The 12,434-nt window shown below is 44.6% G+C and overlaps 4 protein-coding genes across 7 annotated transcripts; 3 read left to right on the forward strand and 1 right to left on the reverse strand.

The window, feature by feature from the left end:
- The first annotated feature begins 2,172 nt into the window (after window positions 1-2,172).
- Window positions 2,173-4,199, forward strand: LOC120827449 (apolipoprotein L3). The gene is made up of 3 exons (XM_078084154.1): window positions 2,173-2,784; window positions 2,869-2,988; window positions 3,356-4,199. Exons 1-3 carry the CDS (start codon window positions 2,642-2,644, stop codon window positions 4,185-4,187), a joined length of 1,095 nt encoding a protein of 364 aa, XP_077940280.1. The 5' UTR covers window positions 2,173-2,641; the 3' UTR covers window positions 4,188-4,199.
- On the forward strand, window positions 2,177-2,620 carry LOC144384565 (uncharacterized). The gene has a single exon (XM_078084155.1). It carries the CDS (start codon window positions 2,177-2,179, stop codon window positions 2,618-2,620), a length of 444 nt encoding a protein of 147 aa, XP_077940281.1.
- A 194-nt stretch (window positions 4,200-4,393) lies between the features above and the next one.
- Window positions 4,394-7,399, forward strand: sult3st1 (sulfotransferase family 3, cytosolic sulfotransferase 1). Its single transcript, XM_040190335.2, has 6 exons — window positions 4,394-5,173; window positions 5,980-6,185; window positions 6,281-6,407; window positions 6,811-6,905; window positions 6,999-7,170; window positions 7,241-7,399. The coding sequence occupies exons 1-6, from the start codon at window positions 5,032-5,034 to the stop codon at window positions 7,378-7,380; spliced, it is 882 nt and encodes a 293-aa protein (XP_040046269.2). The 5' UTR covers window positions 4,394-5,031; the 3' UTR covers window positions 7,381-7,399.
- A 232-nt stretch (window positions 7,400-7,631) lies between these two features.
- On the reverse strand, window positions 7,632-12,434 carry eif3d (eukaryotic translation initiation factor 3, subunit D). Of its 4 annotated transcripts, none has more exons than XM_040190329.2 (17): window positions 11,974-12,434; window positions 11,324-11,387; window positions 11,020-11,145; window positions 10,878-10,923; window positions 10,524-10,660; window positions 10,351-10,436; window positions 10,192-10,264; window positions 9,954-10,069; window positions 9,748-9,880; window positions 9,505-9,652; window positions 9,070-9,200; window positions 8,864-8,949; window positions 8,579-8,708; window positions 8,350-8,492; window positions 8,057-8,249; window positions 7,860-7,956; window positions 7,632-7,750 (listed from the first exon to the last, which is right to left on the reverse strand). In XM_040190329.2, exons 2-17 carry the CDS (start codon window positions 11,330-11,332, stop codon window positions 7,737-7,739), a joined length of 1,668 nt encoding a protein of 555 aa, XP_040046263.1. In that variant the 5' UTR covers window positions 11,333-11,387; window positions 11,974-12,434; the 3' UTR covers window positions 7,632-7,736. The 4 variants fall into 4 exon arrangements, with proteins under 4 accessions (XP_040046263.1, XP_077940275.1, XP_040046264.1 ...); XM_078084149.1 differs by having other exon boundaries at window positions 7,632-7,786; window positions 11,974-12,110; XM_040190330.2 differs by lacking the exon at window positions 11,324-11,387 and having other exon boundaries at window positions 11,974-12,092.

The raw sequence follows: 12,434 nt of genomic DNA on the forward strand, positions 1-12,434 counted from the left end.
CTGTATCACGTGACAGCTGGCTTCGAAGGCGCTCTGGGCCTATCAGGATAACTTCCGTTTTTTCTCAGTTCAGCATGAGGAAGTTGCCGGTCATCCAAGTTTTGATGTCTCCAAGACATTCTTGAAGTCTAACTAACTGGTCCGTCTCTTCTGGCTTGATCGACAGATACAGTTGAGTATCGTCGGCATAACAATGGAGGTTTATGCGGTGTTTCCTGATAAGATCGCCCAAAGGAAGCATATAGAGGGTAAATAAAATCGGTCCAAGTACAGAACCTTGTAGGACCTCGTGACCAACATTGGTGGTCTTTGAGGATTCACCGTTTACAAGCACAAACTGGGATCGGTCCGATAAGTAGGATTTAAACCAGCTGAGTGCAGTTCCTTTGATACCAATTAAATGTTCTAGTCTCTGCAACAGGATACAGTGGTCTATGGTATCAAATGCGGCACTGAGGTCCAGCAAGACAAGAAAAGAGATGAGTCCTTGGTCCGATGCAAGTAGAAGATCATTCGTAATTTTCACCAGTGCTGTTTCTGTACTGTGGTGCACTCGAAATCCTGACTGGAAATCCTCGAACAAAGCATTGTTTTGTAGAAAGTCACATAATTGATTTGCGACGGATTTCTCACGGATCTTAGAGAGGAAGGGAAGATTAGAGATAGGTCTGTAGTTAGCCAACACCTCTGGAGCAAAAAATATCACGCTACAGTCAACTCAGTATAGCTAGAGCTGTGAAAAGTTCGATGACATCAAACACGCTGGCAACAGGAAGTGACGCAACACGCTTACCGTCAGAGTTCTGTCACATAGAGCCTTGAGTTGGTTAGGCCCCTCTGGGTGCTGTTGTTGACTTCTACCTGATGATAAGCAGGAAACGAAACCCAACGAAGTCAGCCTTTGAACGTTTCATCAAGAAGGAAATCGGCGGATCAGATTCAAACATTTAGCACATTAGTTCTCTTCATATTCTAACCATACAGGTAATAAAATGGAGAACCGAAGACATACGAGGAACATGTCTGCTGCAAGGTAAAGACTTTAAATCCTAGAGATACTTTTATACAGGAAAAGAGAAACAGGAAATGTGTCAGATAAAGTTTGTGTTTGTTTACGTTAAATACATTTTGGTCACTGAAGTGTTGTTTTTGGTGTTGCATGAATGCAGATCAGTAATGTTGAATGCAGTAAGACTTTAATTTCACTGGTTACAACAGATGTTCTATAGCGCTCGAAGAATCTTTTGAATGTTGAAAATTACGTTTTCTGAAACTCATTAAACACATTATTATTTATTATTGTGGATTCTTGCTATTTCTTTTTCTTGTTTTTTTACAACGTCTTTGTTAGCACTTTACCCTTTGCCCGCGGCAGGATCATCTTATCTTAGCATTAATGGTTTATGTATTGTGTAAAATGAGTTGTTATAAAAGAGGAAACTCAGTTTGTATGCATGTATGCAGTGTTCTGTGGCTACTACTACCACTGTGTTCATGCCACAAAAAACAGTTAAAACAGGTCTGTTTGACCGAAGGTTCACCGGAGTGAGTTAAGATTTCGTCTTAGTTGTTAAAACAGCTCGACCACAGTCTGATGATATGCAACAGGAACCCTTGAGGTGTAACCCTAAGAGCACCTTTGGAGTCCCAAAGAACAAATAAGAGAATTCCTCTTATATTCCTTGGTTCAATAATTACTATTGAAAAAGTTTCACCGCATTGATCAGATTCTGGTTTCCACGGCTCTTCTGCATTTATGAACATTTATGTTCTGGAAAGTATTCGATCATCTGACAACACCCTCAGAATTTCCTTGGGATTGATTTTAGGGATCCTGAATCCCAGAACACGAGTGTATCTAGACAGTGTAGGTGTGTACAAGCAGGCCTTTTAGTCACTATAAATACTAGCACGCATGCTCATTACGCGACAAACACAATACTTTTCCCTTTGCCGTTTTTATTTATTGTTTACTTTGTAGACGTTTTGCTGGTCTGCATCTCTTTAGTCATTGTGGGAGTTTCTTTTGTGTGTCTCTAATTTTTGTCCCATTTAGTGTCTCTGCATGTCTTTCTAGTTAAGTGTAGTTAGTTCTTTCTGAGTCTTGAGTCCCGTCCAAAGCTCCCAGCAGCAACACAGTAGCTTGAATTACGTTTGAGCTTTCACTAACAGGAGGATGCTTTACAGGAAGGAACTTCAGGAGGCCATGTGCTGCTACGTCAACAACACCCTCATCTACGTCAACACAGTGAGAGAATTCTGTGAGCGGGTCCATAAGTGGACGCTTGGGAGGAAGACTGAGTTGGCCATGATGATGGACATCAAAGAAAGGGCTGAAAACATCAGCCTAAACATCAACCACGTCACCCAGTCCAACAACAAAGTCAAGGCCTTTTCTCGGTACTTAGGGAGCAAGTTCACCCAGGTGACTGCAGACAGCAGGCGCGCCGAGCTGGAGGCGGAGCTGGCCGCCGTGCTGAAGGGCACTCTGGGAGGTCTGGAGGAGCTTCACTGCTTCCTGGACGCAGTGGAGAACCTGGCGGTCACCTCGCTTCATGTTTTCACGGACCAGAACTCCATGTTGCATCTGCCAGAAGGGATCCGCCCAGAAGACGTTTAGGTTGTGATCAGCGCTGCACAGATGACCTGCCATCTCCTCATCGGGTTCAGAAGAGATGCAACAGCCTTCTTCCTTCCCAAACTTCACAATGTGGAGGTGCTCTCGTATCAGCTGGACAAGTACATTACAACCACACAGACAATCTGTGGGAAGTTAGAGAAAAGGTCAATAGATATTTCCATAATCATATACATATTTAGCCAAATAAATACAAATATTATAAAATATGAATTTGTGTCTTTGTTCAGCTCCCTCAGTGACTTCTGCATAGAGATGAACGATGAAACCCTGGTGGATCTCGATGTGGATTTGTCTGAAGATGATATTCAAAGGATGCTTCGTCACATTAAGGAGCTTGAGGAAATCAGGTAACCAATAAGCATCTATGTTCTTTTCCCAACACATGTCAACACTGAGGAAGGTGCAATGATTGAGGGGCATGTGAATGTAGACTGTAGAACTTCCACATCGGCCTCCATAACAAGTCTTCCAAAGAGAACCAGGTTCTAAATCAAATTTTTCCATAGTGAAATGAAAGAATAGTTGTTTTATGTTTGTTGTCCTACAGGAGTCAACACACACTAGAATGTGTCTTTTATTTCAGATTGTATCCACTTGTTCTTTTATGTTGATTCTATTTTGTCCTCATTGTCTCCTCCAAAGAGAACCAGGTTCTAATAATTTTCTTCATACTGAATTTTAAAGTGACATTTAACCTTCTTTTCCTTTCGTTAGGATGAACCAGAGCTTCCGGACGGTGTTCTTGTTTCAGGGGGAATATTCTAACTTCATCTCTGAGATCAAAGAGCGACAGCCTCGGATGCTTCAGTTTCTTGAAGACCTTGAGAAGAATGCTGTTCAGCTGGACCAGATGAATAAGGGGGCAAAGATCTCCAGTGTGGTAGGCAGCTCAGTGGGGGCAGCTGGAGGTGTGCTTTCCATCATCGGTTTGGCATTGATTCCTGTAACAGCTGGAGTGTCTCTCGCTCTCACAATGACTGGGCTCGGGATGGGAATCACCAGCGGGGTCAACGGATTGGTCACCACTTTCACAGAGATTGGTGTAAACAATAAACATCAAAAGCAAGCCGGGGAGATCTTCCAGAGCTTCATGGAGGATGTGCAGATTCTCCAGGATTGTCTGGAAGAGGTCAGCAAGAAGGTTTCAAGCCCAGAAGATGTGGTTCTGGGAGTAGGCATGGCGCTATGCAAAGTTGGTGCTATTGGAAAAGGCATCGATGGACTTGTGGATGCGACCAAAGCTGTTAAGATTTCCGGGTCGGCAAGGGCCGGTCTCATCGGGCTCAACGCTCTCTTCCTGGGCATGGATATCTTCTTCATCTGCAAAGACAGCATCGGTCTGGCCAACGGCAGCGAGACCGAAGTCTCACAGTTCATCCGAGCCAGAGCCGCACTTTGGCGCTCCGAGTTGGACTCATGGCAGAAGATCTATGACTTCCTGTGCAAAGGTCTGCCGACAGCAGAGGAGAACAAAGTAATCCTGGAGACGCCATTTTATCCAGAGAAGGAAATGAAGAAACATGGAGGAATTGGAAGGAAAAGTTGATGAAAAAGAAAAGATGAATAAGAAAAGTGTTGTGCAGTAGTGCTTCAGTGACCACAGAGGATTATCAACTCTTAAATTGTGCTCTCTTACAGCAAAATATGCAAATCATGTTCTATTCATTCAGTATGTAAAGCTAAATATGCACATTCTTCTTGCACAAATCGATGAATAAGAATTTTAAAATGTGTTTTTCTGTTAATAAAATTATCATGATATGAATGAATATTATTATATAAATACTTTCAGATGTACAATATTGTCCAATTGTTGTTGGTAACGGGTACTGCAGGAATATCGCTTGTGCGATTTTTACTCAATTGATTTTGTGTTATTATTTCTGTCCTTGCGTTTCTGCTTCATCACAATACAGACTTGATCAATAAAATGAATTTGAACCCAAAACTCCTCCTTAAAGTCTAGTGTTTTTTTTTACGCTAACCATCATAAGGCTTCTTTGGATTTTGTCTCTAATGGCTTTGAGTTTGGTTACCATTGATGTAATCTGACATTCTAAAATCAAAAGTGATTTCACTCCATCTTTTTCCTTTCATTGAAAGTCTACATACACCTGAGTAATTCTAGTATTTCTACTATTTGTGCGTTTTACAGACATGACGTTAAAGTTATGTCTCCGTACATAAAGCGTGCTCAGTATTCACAGAGACTCCAGGAGGGTTTGTGTTATATTCAAAGCGTGCTGGTGGTGGCAGTGTCTACCCGGCTGTGATACCAGATATCTATACAGGAAGAAGCCATTAACGCGCAAATGTCAAAGTCCAGAGTCCAGCCGAGACGTCCTCCTGGTCTTTGACGTTCCTCCTTCGGTTCTGTGTGCTTCAGGAAGATGGAGAAGATCACCGACCACCTCTGTAGGTACAAAAACTACAACTTTGGCATCGGCCTCACTACTCCAGAGCACATCGAGTCCCTGCAGAGCTTTGAAATCCGAGATAGTGACGTCTTCCTCGTCACTTATCCAAAGTCAGGTGGGTGAGACGAGCTACTCTTCATCACGTGACTCCATCACATTACTTACATTTACCTTATACAGACATGACGCTGCATCCTTGTGATGTTTTGAAGTTATGTTTCTGTACATAAAGCATGCTCAGTATTCATGGATTCACAAAGAGACTGTTATATTTAAAGTGTACTGGTGGTGGCAGTGTCTACCCAGCTGCAATGAACTATACCGAAAGAAGCCAAAATACTTTCTACCTAATATATTTTTACTTTTTTATTTCATGACGTTTTTAGACACAACGTATTTTGACTGTTTTTTAAAACATTTTTTACCTAAAAATTGACTACTTTTTCAAAATATTTTTTTCTATGACATTTTTATCAAAAACGTATTTTTACTGTTTTTTAAAACATTTTTTAGCTAAATGTTTAGACTTATTTTTCAAAATATGTTTTATCTTTTTTTCTGTGACATTTTTTAGAAAAAACGTATTTTGACTGTTTTTTAAAACATTTTTTACCTAAATGTTTTGACTTCTTTTTCAAAATATTTTTGGTCTTTATTTCTGTGACATTTTTAGAAACATATTTTGACTGCTTTTTAAAACCTTTTAGATATATTTTTGGACCTTTCTCCATTAAATTTTTCCACTTTACAAATTGTTTTTAATGTTCAAACTGAAATTTGTCTTTTCATTTTTAGACACATATTTACTTTCTTTTTAAAAACATTTTTTGACCTAACGTTTCTCTTCTTTTTCATTACATGACAGTTTGTTATTTAACAACACAGTAACCATGTGTACTGACCCGGTACGCTGACCCACAGGAACCATATGGACTCAACAGATCATCATATCCATCTGCGAGTCGGACGGGGCTCTGCAGGAATATCCAAACAACCTGGAGCAGATGCCGTGGCTGGAGTACACGGAGGGGAGAGCGGATTACGCACTGCGACCCTCCCCCCGGCTCTTCTCCTCTCACCTCACCCCGGCTCTCATGCCCCCGGGCCTGAGGGGCAAAAAGGCCAAAGTCAGTAGTCCACGAAGCGTGAACACGCACTGAAATAAAGGAGTGTGTGTGTGTGTGTGTTAATCTCTGGGTGCGTCTGTTTGTTCTTGTGTCAGATGATCTACGTGATGCGGAATCCAAAGGACAACATCGTCTCCTATTTCCACTTCAGCAGCAACTGTGGCGACCTGGAGACCCCCAAGAGCTTCGAGGACTTCTTTGAGCAGTATCTGATAGGAAATGGTGAGGAACCTGGAGGACGAAGAATCAACAGAAACATTGGGGAAAATGTTTCATTTTATTTTGAAAAAAAGAAAATATTGACAATACCTGTACTTGTTTATGAACATTAATATATTTTCATAATTTACTGAATAAAAAAAATGTACACAATAGGTGAAAGTGCAAAAGAATCTCATTCGAAAAAATAGACAATACGAAGTAAAAACACTTCATGCCACACTACTACTATGCAAAGCCTTGAGCTTTGTTTATACTTCGTTGATTCTACCCTCTGTAACGCCATTTCAACAAGGTCCTGTAAAATCTCATTCCAAGGCACAGACTCCATGATGCAACATGCAGACATGTTTTTGACGTGTCGCATTACCCTCTCGTGTGTAACCTGTGTGATCGTATCATACAGTTGGAGCATCATCCTGGTTTGACCACATACGGGACTGGCATTCAGCCAGAGACCAGTACAACATCCTCTTCCTCACCTACGAGGACATGATTCTAGTAAGACGCGCTTCACCCCGCTGGGAAGAATTCTAATAAAGTGTTTGTCAGCGTCTTCACTCGTGGGCTTTTCTTTCTTTCCTCCCCCCTCAGGACCTCAAGGGGGCAGTGATCAAGATCTGCAACTTCTTGGGGAAAAACCTGAGTGAAGCAGCCATTGAGCACGTTGTGGAAAAAGCCACGTTCAACACCATGAAGAAAGACTCAAAAGCCAACTACAAGTTTTTGCCCAAAGAAAAGGTGAAGAAAGACTTCATGCGCAAAGGTAACGCGTCACACACACACGAGCACAACAGGGGAGATCCCGTCTGGCTTTTAATGAGACGTCTTTGCAGGTAAGATCGGCGACTGGAAGAACATCTTCACCGCCGCTCAGAGCGAGCGAATCGATCGCCTGATGCACGAGAGACTCGGAGACACGTCTCTGGAGTTCATCTGGGAGACTAATGTCTGCGCATCGAAAAATACAATGTAGTCAAATAAAAATAAGTACAGACAAAGTATGTGTTGAAATATTCTATACAATCTTTTTTTAAGTCAACCCAAACTAAATTTAGAAATATGAATGTTTTCATTCTTCACATATATATTTTTTATATTAGAGCAACCATCATCCAGAGGTTTACACACCTGTTACTGTAAAACCCACTCAGCGTGTTTTACACCTGCATCCGTTACGAAAAGAGTCACATTCGTACTCAAAAAATGAGCAGAGATCACAAATAGTCGATTGGCCAATCGGTTTTCTTTTATTGAACGTCAAAGGGAAATTAAATCCTGTTCCAACGTGTGATGACGGCTTGCTTGAGTCTCTGGGCCCGACTGCACACTTCAGTTCTCCTCGTCTGAAACAAGAGGAAAGATGACGACGGATGATGAATCTGAATAATACGGGGCTCATTTTACTCAACTCCATCCGTACACATTAAAGTAGCAACACCAGCTAAATCTCACCTTCCTCCTCCTCATCCTCCTCCTCATCTTCCTCCTCCTCCTCCTCCTCGTCAGAGCTGAAGGTCCCATCGGGCAGGCTGTACACCCGGATCACTTGCTGCCAGACAAAAACAGCACATGGACATGCGTCAGCGCAACAATCCCCGAGGACGCTTTGGGCCTGCGACAGGGAGCATTGTGGGTAACCGACGGCTCACCTTGTTGGGGTCCTTGAGGATGAGGTACTTGCCCTCGTCCAGCTTGCGGCAGATGTCGATGACGCAGCGGAGGATTCCCCAGGCGTTCTCCATGCTCAGGTTGATCTGGCTGGCGAACTCGTTGGGTTTGAACTGCTGGGTCCCCAGGACCACGTGGCGGGCCGAGTCCTTGGCGTGGTACCGAGACACGTACCTGCGGGAGGCCAGATAACGATATGACTTAGTGTTCGGGTTCACGGGGGTGACGATTTACTGCAGGACTTTTTTAGGCCGTGTGAGTTTAAGCTCCTCACCCCAGTTTGAGGTACTCGGATCCAGCCAGCATGGCGCAGCAGGTCCAGCGGGCCAGCTTGTAGCTGTTGTTCTTCAGCTCGGTGGCCAGGACGGCTCCTCTCTGAGAGTCCAGCTTCTGGCGCCAGTCCACCCCGTTGCAATGCTGCCGACGAGGAACGGAGCAACAAAGACGGGTTAGTTTGGGACGTTTCAAAGACCCTTTTAAAACATCAGGAACAAACATCTCACCCTGGAGTCCCACTCGTTGAGAGTCTTGACGTTGATGAAGGACACCTCTCCGTTGGCGCCGGTCATCACGCCGTCGTGTTCGCAGCGGACGATGAGCTCGATGTCCTCCCCGAGCTTCCAGTGGCGGTACCTGAAATACAAAAACAAGCCGTCAGCCTGAGAAGAAACGAGTTACAAGAGCAGCATCAGATCTGTGTGGTAACGGGTATGAAAAGTGGGTCCTGTTTCCCCATTCAAGCAGCTCAGCAGCATTAGCATTAGCATTAGCAGCATTAGCAGGCCTACCTGTAGGCTACAGATGCCACCTCGCTCTTGTCCGCGTCCTCCTCCACGAATGGGTTGGGGGAGGGAAACTTGTATCGCTCTCCACCCTGAAGAAAAGAAATGACAAACGTGTTGATAAAACCGTAATGAGGGGAAGAACCAATGTGGACCACTCATGTCTGCTGGTTAGCTTAGCTTAGCACAAAGACCAGGGTTTAACTGCTCACCATGCGTAGGCACTGCTGGCTGAAGTTGTGGTTGATGTACGTGGCCTCCATGGCCAAGTTACGGGGGGAGTTGAAGGAGTTGCCTTCGTCCTGCGGCGGCTCGTTGGCGGTCTCGCTCACGGTGAGCAGATCTGAGCGGAGCGGTTACAGATGTTAAAGCAGGTCAAATGTTGTCAGAGTAAAAAACTACAAATACCACAGTTACAAAACTCCATTAGAAGTAAAAGTTCTGCATTCAAACTGGTAACTGGAGTAAATGTACAGAACTAGTATCCACGTCCGTCAGATGCGACAATTCATTGTCCAGCTGGTCCACGAGGCTTTTAAAGGTCATATTCAGCTAAAGAGGATTTTAACGACAGGAAAACCTCCAGTTCATCAAACATTCAGCATCAACACACAAGAGATCACAGTATTGTAACGTTAAAGCCTCACCAAAGTCAGAGTTGTCTCTCTTATCAAAGAAGAGCTTGTTGCCCACTCTCTGCACGATGATGTCCCAGGAGTTGACTGAGCGCGTGCAGCACATCAAGGTGGCCAAGATGGCGTCCGTGGCAAACACGTTACCCTGAGTCTTAGCCAGCTGAGAGAGACCGACGGAACGAAATGTCGTCAAAGCATCCAAACAATGACGACGATGAGAGGACGCTGCTCGCTGTGGTGTTCAGCGCGTTCTACCTTGCGGATGACGGGGTCGTCGGTGGTGGTGACCGTGTGGAAGATCCTCTTGATGCTCTTCAGCGACTTCTCATTGCGGGTGGTGACCCGGTCAAAGGCTTTGTCGTAGTGCTCCAAGGCACCGCAGCACTCGCTGCAGGAGACAAGACGTCAGCTTCTGTGTGCACAGCTGTATCGGCTGAGGGGGGGGGGGCGGGGTCACTCACATGTCAACAGGGTCAGCCACCTCCATGTATCTCATCTTCATCAGTCTGGGGAAGTCCATCTCCTCCTTCACCTCCCAGTCGCTCCTAACCTCCACTGAGGAGTCTCTGGGTTTCAGCTGGGCCAAAGGACACGTTAACAAATGTTAACATCATTGCCACAAAAAAACTAATAAGCCACAAAAACAGAAAAGTAGAAAATCCATTTTGAATGACAAAAAAAATAAAACCTGGTGGGTACCTGAGATTTCTGGTCCCACTTCTGACGGACGCCAAACTGCTTCTGGAACTTCTTCTGCAGCCGCATGCGATCCCTGAAAGACGGAATATGAAACGAGTCTGAAGCAGGTGAATCCGATCAGCACAAGGAGCCGACGTGGCGTCCTGGAGGACGGCTCACCTCTCCTTCTGCTTGGCGCTCTTCGGGAGCGTCTGCATGTTGAACTGAGTCAGGTTCCTCCGGTCCTTGTCCCGGCGCAGGTTCCTCTGTCGGACCCAGCAAACACGTTGTGAGGGGGGCTTTCAAATCCACAGGGAGGCACTTACTGCGGCCCGAGGTCTCCTGGGGTTTACCTGAGCAAACCTCATGCGGTTCCTCTGGTAGGCGGTCTTCTGCGTCTTGGCCGTGTCCACCAGCTGGAAGCTCGTCTCATCCTCCTCGTGGAAGTACGCGTACTGACTCCCGCCGCCGAACTGAGACGAGTACTTGTCTGAGGAACGCACGGCGACATGAAATAATCGGTTTTAAATAAGCAATGCAGGTTAAAACATTAAGATTAACACTATTTACAGCGTCATTCAAGATCTGCTTTCAGTTTCTCCAAATTACTGTATCCGTATTTTCTACTGTTTTTGAAGCAAAAACACAGAACTACATTTGAAGAAGGGAAGGAGACACAAATGAGGGACATTTTGAACAGATCTTACTTGTGTATCTCTTGTCTTGGTAAGTCGCTCCGGTCCAGTCAGCGACCTGACAGGAAGAACCAACACTGTGAGGAAAAACTGAGGACAACTTGGATATTTCATTTGGGTGACCTCAACTAATGCTGAACGTGAGAAAACCGACCTTCCCCAGGCGGTCTCCTTTGCTGAACGGCTGGTAGGGCATGTCTTTAAACTTCTCTGGCACCGCACAGGGACCCCATCCGGACGGATTGTCCTGGATCACAGGCGCGTTGAACTTAGCCATGACCTGACGTCGGGGGGGAGAAGAGAGACAGGTGTACATTTCAGAGACACAGCGTGAAGGTGCACAAACATACGGAGCGTCTCAGGCAACGGGCAGCACTCATTTCTCAGGCCGATCAATAAATAGGCACTGATCAGTAGCTTCAATGGTACAGTTATAGTTTAATGGATGCAGCATTTACCTTAGCCATCTGTACAACAGGGAGTGATGGTGATGGTTCAGACTTGAAAATGGAATGTGCAAACCTTAAAAGGTAAAAAATGAATGAATGAATGAAAAAGCTCCCATTAAAACCGTTAAAAAAAAACCCTGCTAGCAGAAGAGACTCCACTGCTTCACGATCACACGGTCACTGGGCGGTATGTTGATGACATTCAGGAGAATATATTGACTAACTTAACGTTATTTAATTGTTCCGCTGCTACAAAAGCTTTGCTGCGTCGTTCAACATCTTCCATCGATCAGCTGCACCAGCGAACATCTGGCACCGCTAGCTAACATTAGCTCACGAACCGTTGACACGTACGTCACGTGCTGAAGTTACAAAAATAAAAACACACATCGGATATGTAAAAACGAGAACAAACAGCGGATTTAACAACCCGAATTATCCAAACAATGTCGACCTTATCGGTGTAGCTAAATCGGTGTAGCCATCTTGCCAGGTGGCCGCGCTAGCACGGCTAAGCTAGCACGGCTAAGATAGCATGGCTAAGCTAGCCCGGCCGGCGGGCCTCTCACACGCGCTCAAGACTCTCCACGACACAACTTCCAACACGTCTGAACACGGTGACACTTCATACGTCTGTACATCCGCGTGTGCAATCTTACCGCGATCGATGCGACACCCCAAATGGACCTTTAATTCAAGCGGTCCGCAAAATGTGGAAAAGCCCGACGGAGCGCCGGTGAAAGGAAGTGACGAGTTGCCGTAAAGCGGAAACGGCCTCCTACCGTATTACGAGTGCAGCTGTCATAATGAAAACTATCTTATTATCTATAGATTACTGTCATAAAAAGTCTTATTGTATTACATACAGATATTTTGTTTATGTATTTATATTTATAGACGTATTCCTGCCATTGTCATGGTAACTTTCTATGTCGGCTATAATCACCAGTAATATGCATCTATCTGGTTGCTGTAGTGCGTAATTATATCTCAAAATACATTTCATTTTTGCGGCTTAACCCAGAAGTAGTACAATTATATTATATCTTATTTAAAGAAGTGGCCAGTGAACACAGATGAGAAAATACAGTACAATGCCTGTATAATGCACTGCAGGTCC

This window comes from Gasterosteus aculeatus, chromosome 11 (assembly GCF_964276395.1).
Source record: "Gasterosteus aculeatus chromosome 11, fGasAcu3.hap1.1, whole genome shotgun sequence".
NCBI lineage: Eukaryota > Metazoa > Chordata > Actinopteri > Perciformes > Gasterosteidae > Gasterosteus > Gasterosteus aculeatus.

Coding starts and splice junctions, on each gene's coding strand:
- LOC144384565 (XM_078084155.1), top strand. CDS start 2,177: ATGCTTTACAGGAAGGAACTTCAGGAGGCCATGTGCTGCTACGTCAAC.
- LOC120827449 (XM_078084154.1), top strand. CDS start 2,642: ATGACCTGCCATCTCCTCATCGGGTTCAGAAGAGATGCAACAGCCTTC. Junction 2,785..2,868: donor TGTGGGAAGTTAGAGAAAAG/GTCAATAGATAT, acceptor GTCTTTGTTCAG/CTCCCTCAGTGACTTCTGCA. Junction 2,989..3,355: donor AAGGAGCTTGAGGAAATCAG/GTAACCAATAAG, acceptor TCCTTTCGTTAG/GATGAACCAGAGCTTCCGGA.
- sult3st1 (XM_040190335.2), top strand. CDS start 5,032: ATGGAGAAGATCACCGACCACCTCTGTAGGTACAAAAACTACAACTTT. Junction 6,186..6,280: donor TGAGGGGCAAAAAGGCCAAA/GTCAGTAGTCCA, acceptor TTCTTGTGTCAG/ATGATCTACGTGATGCGGAA. Junction 7,171..7,240: donor GAAAGACTTCATGCGCAAAG/GTAACGCGTCAC, acceptor ACGTCTTTGCAG/GTAAGATCGGCGACTGGAAG.
- eif3d (XM_078084149.1), bottom strand. Junction 9,201..9,504: donor GAGAGACAACTCTGACTTTG/GTGAGGCTTTAA, acceptor CGCTCCGCTCAG/ATCTGCTCACCGTGAGCGAG. Junction 7,787..7,859: donor GGAGGATGAGGAGGAGGAAG/GTGAGATTTAGC, acceptor CGTATTATTCAG/ATTCATCATCCGTCGTCATC.